Source organism: Carassius gibelio, chromosome B17 (assembly GCF_023724105.1).
Source record: "Carassius gibelio isolate Cgi1373 ecotype wild population from Czech Republic chromosome B17, carGib1.2-hapl.c, whole genome shotgun sequence".
In the NCBI taxonomy this organism is placed as follows: Eukaryota; Metazoa; Chordata; class Actinopteri; order Cypriniformes; family Cyprinidae; genus Carassius; species Carassius gibelio.
In genome coordinates this window covers 11,173,249-11,181,493 of record NC_068412.1, presented here as the reverse complement: position 1 = coordinate 11,181,493, position 8,245 = coordinate 11,173,249, and the positions used below count along the sequence as shown (strand labels likewise).

General features: G+C 35.9%; 1 protein-coding gene across 1 annotated transcript; it reads left to right on the top strand.

The window, feature by feature from the left end:
- The first annotated feature begins 1,006 nt into the window (after nt 1-1,006).
- On the top strand, nt 1,007-4,203 carry slc30a1b (solute carrier family 30 member 1b). Its single transcript, XM_052581171.1, has 2 exons — nt 1,007-1,872; nt 2,853-4,203. Exons 1-2 carry the CDS (start codon nt 1,305-1,307, stop codon nt 3,704-3,706), a joined length of 1,422 nt encoding a protein of 473 aa, XP_052437131.1. The 5' UTR covers nt 1,007-1,304; the 3' UTR covers nt 3,707-4,203.
- The last annotated feature ends 4,042 nt before the right edge of the window (nt 4,204-8,245 follow it).

Sequence of the window (8,245 nt, the reverse complement as noted above, 5' to 3'; positions counted from 1 at the left end):
AAAAATATTGAGCAAGCCAGTGTTAGATGTATTTTTTTCTTTTGTTAATTGTATAAGAAAAGAAAGAAAGAAAGAAAGAAAATAATATATAGCCTATACAAAAAGATTAGATCAGTAGTGTTAATTTCTTTTTTCTTTTCTTTTTTAGAGAAAACAAGCTGTGAGTAAATAAGTAGAGTGCAAGTCTAAAGGGGGCATTTTCTTTTTTAAGAACATAATTAGAATAGAGAGTGCTAGAGTTAGAGTGTTAAATAAAGATGGAAGAGGTAGGCTACACATACACACACACCAGCTTTTTTATAGCTAAATTAAATTTTATGTTATTCCATACTATTTGATATATTATTTGATAGTATATGCTATAGATAGATAGATCTATAGACGGACGGACGGATAGATAGATAGATAGATAGATAGATAGATAGATAGATAGATAGATAGATAGATAGATAGATAGATAGATAGATAGATAGATAGATAGATAGATAGATAGATAGATAGATAGATAGTAATTTAATTACTGCAAAATATATACGTTCACAAAAATGCTATGTAATAATCCTTGTTTCATCATCATTGTGTTCTTTCTTTCTCTTTCTTTCTTCTGTCTGTCTGTCTGTCTATCTATCTATCTATCTATCTGCCTGCATTTGGGTTTCTCAAAATTTTGGGTCCAAAAATAAAATATAGTCCAAATAATCTTTCGAACAGAACATGATTAATATTACTGCACAACACTGAACTTTCAGGCTTGGTAATCACACTTATGTGACTCTGAATTACAATCAGTAAGTTTATGGCTAATGATAGTATTTCTTTATTACCAATGTAACTAATCTGTGCACACCTTGGAGTAATTTCCATCCATCTGCACTGATTGCTATGATCTACATTGTTCGAGCGGCTTCAGAATGTGTTCTCCCTGACCACGTGACCCCGGCGCTCAGTCCTTCTCGGCCAATGGGACTGCGCGTCCCCGCTCGGACCGTGTGGAGAACTTTACCGGGTGCAAAGTCTCAAGTTTCGTTTAACTTGTCCTGAAGATTCATGAGCGTCTTTTATTCCATCATCAGTCTATAGCGGCCGGTGTTTCTGTCTAGAAGTATGAATGAATGTTTCGCTGTGCTGAATACTCTAGTGCGTCGCGCAACCAATAGCAACAGCGTTTAACTAACGTGTTTATTTTCAACATTAATATCTTGTTAATGCCATAGACATCTAAAACCGTTTTGTCACTAAAATGCAAATTATTACAAGTACTAAAATAAACTAATTTGCTATTTTTTTCGCTGTTAAAGACAAGAATGGGTTTGGGACAGAACCGGGTGCGTTTGGTGTGTATGCTGTCTTTAACGCTTGTGTTTTTCTTTGTTGAAGTTGTGGTAAGCAGAATAACTGCGTCTCTCGCGATGTTATCAGACTCTTTTCACATGCTGTCGGACGTAATAGCTTTGATAGTGGCTTTAATCGCGGTGAGTTTTGCGGAGACAGCCCGTGCCTCGAATAAAAACACGTATGGATGGATCCGCGCAGAAGTGATGGGAGCGTTAGTGAACGCCGTGTTTCTGACGGCCCTCTGCTTCACGATTGTGTTAGAAGCCGTGGAGCGCTACACGCTGCCTCACGAGATCGAGAACCCACGCGTGGTCATTTGGGTGGGTGTTGCTGGGCTCCTGGTGAATGTGCTCGGTCTTTTCCTGTTCCACGGACACGCAGGGTTTGGTGGGCACGGACACTCTCACGGGGGTCACTCTCATCTTCAAAAGAAAAATCACAGAGAGTATGAAAAACCAGAGACACACGAAGAAGAATACAATCTCATGATAAACAGCAACAGTTCTCAAGGAGACCAAACTTCTGATCTAAAATCAGGTATTCGATTTCAATTACAATTTATTTTATTTCTAAACAATATTGTATTAAATTGTATTTATTTATTTATATTCTGTTATTTAATTTATTATAATAAATTAATGAGTGTCACATTCTTTGAACACCTTGAAATATTAGGGAAAAAAAAAAGATTTAAAAACATATTTTAAAAAAAGTCATGTTCCCACAGTGCTGGAAAACTTTGAAATATCAGGGAATGTAAAAAAAAAACTTAAAATAAATAAATAAAAATCCTAAAAAACGTAAAGGGAATGTCTGTAGTCAACTATTTTTTGGCATTAATATTTCTTCAGCTAGAAATTGGTATTTCCGGTTTTTTATTTTTTTTATTTTTTATATTTGCACGAACAGAAAAGTAATGGGAATTAGATGCAAATTCAGAAAGTGCGGGAACCCTGTCTTTAAAGTCATGGAATATCAGGGAATTTAAAAAGTGTGATTTCCAAACCTGGAATAGTCATCAGAATTAATAAGATCATAAAACGATCATGGAAATGTCTATAGTCAACATAATTTTTGCACTGTATTTTACAGTACATGTACTGTACTTGCAGTGTAGAAATTAAAGTACATGTACTTGGTATCCAGTCAAAAACATGGAAATTGAGAAAGTGTGGAACGGTGTCTTAAAAAGTCAACCCAGTTTTCTGTGGTAAATATTTTCTTCAATTTTTATTCCCTTTTTAGCGCAGAAAAAACTATATTAGTGTATATATATAATATATATATATATATATATATATATATATATATATATATATATATATATATATATATATATATTTTTTTTTTTTTTTTTTTATTATTATTATTATTTTTTTTGTGTTAAAACCCTGGAAGAAGTTCAAAGAAATAGCTTGGCCATATTTTTATGCACACAACCTAATGAAAACCATGCATAATTAAAAGCAATGTTTTCTTCATCTTTATTTTTCTGCTCATTTTGTTGACTTTTCCAGACAGCCTAAACCTCAGAATCACTGCTAAGGGCTCGTTGGAGGACTTGGATCACAGCTCTGAGTCGGCCTCCCAGATGAACATGCGTGGGGTGTTCCTGCACGTGCTCGGTGACGCGTTAGGGTCCGTCATTGTGGTCGTCAACGCCTTGATCTTCACTTTTGTGTGGACGCCATGTCACAGCGACACAGTCTGCTTCAACCCCTGCCGCAGCAGCCACTTGACTGACCACCAACATGTTAATACCACAGTCCTGAGCATATCCAAAACACCCGACAGGATGCCCAGAACGGTGTCTGTGGCCGGCCCATGCTGGGTGCTTTACCTGGACCCAACGTTGTGTCTAATAATGGTGTGTATTTTGCTCTACACAACTTTCCCTCTCCTAAAGGAGTCGGCTCTGATTCTCCTACAAACAGTCCCCGAACAGATCGATATGCACAAGCTGAATGGGAAGCTAAGGAGCTTGGATGGAGTTAAGGCCGTCCATGACCTGCATATCTGGCAGCTGGCTGGGTCTCGCATTATTGCAACCGCTCACATCAAATGCACGGATCCAGCTTCTTACATGGACATTGCCAAACGCATTAAAGACATCTTCCACGATGAAGGCATCCATGCTACTACAGTCCAGCCAGAATTTTCTCCCATTTCTGAAGGATCTGGTGACTCACAGTGTGAGCTTTCCTGCCGAAGTCAATGCAAACCCAAGCTATGTTGTAATCTGACTAAGAGGGCTAAGCCAGAGTCGGAGTTGACTAAGAGGAAAGAAGAGTCCTGCAGGTACACTGTAGGATGGGCTGATCGAAAAGAAGTGGAGGATACTGTACATACGGAGATGGAATCAACGGTTTAGGTCCAGAAGGACATTGTATTGCATGAGTTGCACATGTCCGTTTGCTCATAGCTGATTGTTGCAGGAATAATTAGGGCAATTGGCTGGACTACTTCAAATCTGCTTATTGCAGAAGTATATCTTATAGAGAGCTGGGTTTGTTAAACCCAACAACATTCAGTTCATCAGTTCATGCTGTGTTCTGTATATAATCCTGATATAGATATATAGTATAAATGAAGTTTATTCTTATGTTTATTGGTTCTTATCGATTACTAGATAGATAGGTAATAAAGGTCACTATACGTTTTTACAAATGAAGACATATTGATGCATAGTAACAGCTGAAAGTTTTGTTTTTTCCATAAATAGTTTGTTATACTTCAAGAATATGCCTATTGCTGGCATATTAGTGTGTTTTTAAAGACTGAACCTGCTTACTGCAGAAGTATGTTTGATTAGATTCAATGCTGTGTTCAATATGTAAACCTGATTTATAAAAACTGAATGCAGATTTATCCATTTGTATGTTGTTTATTACTGATTGCTATATAGAAAGATATTAAAGGTCACTGTACATTATTAAAGAATTATTGTCTTTGCACGTCGCTGCAAAAGGAACCTTATATTCTGTTATTTGGTTTATGAGGCATCCAGCTGATTTAAACATGAGATGCAGCAGTAAGTGGTGTCCTCTCACACAAAATGACAGCTTGCTCCTTGCACAGCTGTACAAACAAACAGATCATGTCTTTAATGGACCTTGGAACCAACTGCACTCATGTAAAAGTACACAAACACTGAGATAAGTCTTTAGTGACTGTAGGTTGAATTCCTTAAATAGATTTCTACTCTTGCATGGCCATGTGGGGGATCAGGGGATGTTTGTTATGAAACAACAGTATTGGGATAAGGGAGGGGAGCACTTAATGAGGGCAGTGTGATGCAATCAGTAAAGCAGTGTATAGGGCCCTGTTTTAGAACAATGGAGAATTGTTCTTATTCAGTCATTGCATAGTCTTCAAATCAATCCTCTAGGATAAGAGACCTGATGTGTGTCTACTACTGTAACAATTCATAATTGATTGACAGCTATTGACAGTCATGCAGCAATCAGCGAGCTGTTTGCATTGCTGTAAATCTCTAAGGAGATTTTTTTTTTTTTTTGCTTCTTAAGCAGGTTTAATGTGGAAAAGTTCACTTGAACCTATTGACTGATGAACTGAAAGTATGATGAAGGGGCTGGGGATGACCGAATTTATCATGTGAGAATGGTCCCGAGTTCAGATGGAACTCATTGTGAAAGTACAAGCCTTACAATGAGACCACTGTAACATGCACAAACAAAATATAAAGAACATAACCTTTTGCCTGATTAGTACAATAGTGCTTCATTATTGACATTACCTTCCAGTAAACACATGACATTCCAGCTATATAATTTATTAGTACTTTTTAGTCCTTTCATTACTTACTAAAGGCTCATTCACAGCAAGGGCTCTAATTACAGGTCCTTCTCAAATAATTATCATATTGTAATAAAGTTAATTATTTTCCATAATGTAATGATAAAAATTAAACTTTCATATATTTTAGAATCATTGCACACCAACTGAAATATTTCAGGTCTTTTATTGTTTTAATACTGATGATTTTGGCATACAGCTCATGAAAACTCAAAATTCCTATCTAAAAAAATTAGCATATTTCATCCGACCAATAAAAGAAAAGTGTTTTTAATACAAAAAAAGTCAACCTTCAAATAATTATGTTCAGTTATGCACTCAATACTTGGTCAGGAATCCTTTTGCAGAAATGACTTAATGTGGCGTGGCATGGAGGCAATCAGCCTGTGGCACTGCTGAGGTGTTATGGAGGCCCAGGATGCTTCAATAGCGGCATTAAGCTCATCCAGAGTGTTGGCTCTTGCGTCTCTCAACTTTCTCTTCACAATATCCCACAGATTCTCTATGGGGTTCAGGTCAGGAGAGTTGGCAGGCCAATTGAGCACAGTAATACCATGGTCAGTAAACCATTTACCAGTGGTTTTGGCACTGTGAGCAGGTGCCAGGTCTTGCTGAAAAATGAAATCTTCATCTCCATAAAGCTTTTCAGCAGATGGAAGCATGAAGTGCTCCAAAATCTCCTCATAGCTAGCTGCATTGACCCTGTCCTTGATAAAACACAGTGGACCAACACCAGCAGCTGACATGGCACCCCAGACCATCACTGACTGTGGGTACTTGACACTGGACTTCAGGCATTTTGGCATTTCCTTCTCCCCAGTCTTCCTCCAGACTCTGGCACCTTGATTTCCGAATGACATGCAAAATTAGCTTTCATCCGAAAAAAGAACTTTGGACCACTGAGCAACAGTCCAGTGCTGCTTCCCTGTAGCCTATTTCCTGCACACGCCTGTGCATGGTGGCTCTGGATGTTTCCACTCCAGACTCAGTCCACTGCTTCCGCAGGTCCCCCAAGGTCTGGAATCGGTCCTTCTCCACAATCTTCCTCATGGTCCGGTCACCTCTTCTCGTTGTGCAGCGTTTTTTTGCCACATTTTTTCCTTCCCACAGACTTCCCACTGAGGTGCCTTGATAAAGGAACCTGGGGACAGCCTATTCGTTCAGAAATTTCTTTCTGTGTCTTACCCTCTTGAGGGTGTCAATGATGGCCTTCTGGACAGCAGTCAGGTCGGTAGTCTTACTCATGATTGCGGTTTTGAGTAATGAACCAGGCTGGGAGATTTTAAAAGCCTCAGGAATCTTTTGCAGCTCTTTAGAGTTAATTAGTTGATTCAGATGTTTAGGTTAATAGCTCGTTTAGAGAACCTTTTCATGATATGCAAATTTTTTGAGATAGGAATTTTGGGTTTTCATGAGCTGTATGCCAAAATCATCAGTATTAAAACAATAAAAGACCTGAAATATTTCAGTTGGTGTGCAATGAATCTAAAATATATGAAAGTTAAATTTTTATCATTACATTATGTTTATCACAATATGCTATTTTTTTTTAGAAGGACCTGTATAATAATAACAACCATAAAGATATAGTGTTAGAAATCTTTGTAAATTTAAAATTATCCACAGCACATTGGAACTACATTATTACTAAAATGTCTTTCAAAATTAAGGATAAAATGTTGACAGCCAATCAGAATCCATCTTGCTTGAGGAGGAAGCAACTGCAGCACATGCTTATAATAAACAGAATGTTGTGTGTGAGTGCTAATATAGTTATTGTTATCTTTGTAGTGATTGTCCTTGGTGTGAGTGGGGCATATTTGGTAATGCAAAAACGAAGATTACTATCAAATTTACAACTCACAACAAAATCGTTCCCAGGTATTAGTAATATTTTGGTAATTTTGATTTATTGGCAACGTTGTAATCCCTTGCAATCACTATCACCAAATACATAATTCATAAATAGGCCTAAATAAATAAATGAACGAGTTTAATCCCATCCAAAACTGATTTATATGGATTATTTATGGGTTTTTTTTCATGTCTTTTACATGAAACTCCACATTTAATCCCTAATAACTTGCATTTAATAGACCTGTGCATGGCCATAATATTTACTAAAAATAATGAAAATTATGAGTTTTAATTTGGGGTGAACTATAACTTTAAGAAACATTAGTTACAACATAAGAAATACAGCAAAGTCACAATAAAGACGATGCGGGAAACAAATACAGACTGTACAAATAAAATAGTTAGTGCGATTAATAATGTCCTACCCACGCACTGTGTCCTTCTGAGATAATTTTATTGCTTGTTCGCCATCTTGTGGATGAACATTAGATTGAGGTTATATTGATAGTTATCAGGGTTATTAGTTGACTAAAGCAAACTAAGTCCATAAAAATAAATAAATAAATATTGAAATAAAATAAAAGTTATCTGAAATAAAATATAACAAAAATTAAAATTATTTTATTACAGATAGTTGCCAAGTCATTTTATTTTAATTTAGTTTATGCACCTAATTAAAATTAAACTGATATATATATATAATTAAAACATAAATATGTAACAGAAAATTCATTCAAAATACTAATAAAAACGAATATCTTAATAATACTAATATCACATGCATTAAATGATCATAAACCACATGCACAAAGTCATATGTATGTAGATATATAAACTGGGGGTCCCTCTGTTGCTGATTTAGTTTTTCCTAAAGTGATGCAATATTATATTTTCAGAATAACATATTGAGTAAAATGTAAATGAATTTCAAATGTGTTAGTAATCAAGGTCACTTTTTTGCTTTATCCATATGATTTAAGAAGCTAATTTAATTAGTAACCTATAATTATGCAGAAATATTTATTTCTATAAAATGAATTAATGTAAATATTAATTTAATTTAAATTATATATATTTATATATATGTGTGTGTGTGTGTGTGTGTGTGTGTGTGTGTGCATATTATATATTTGTAATACACAGATCTTTTTCACGTCTTATACATTTACTCATTACCTGAGATTGGTGGTTTGCTCGTGATCAGCAGGTCTGTGTCTGTGGTGTAAGATATGTTTCC

What these genes read in the sequence shown, in the direction of transcription:
- slc30a1b (XM_052581171.1), top strand. Translation starts at nt 1,305, where the DNA reads ATGGGTTTGGGACAGAACCGGGTGCGTTTGGTGTGTATGCTGTCTTTA. An exon ending in AACTTCTGATCTAAAATCAG is followed by an intron (nt 1,873 to 2,852) that starts GTATTCGATTTC and finishes TGACTTTTCCAG; the next exon opens with ACAGCCTAAACCTCAGAATC.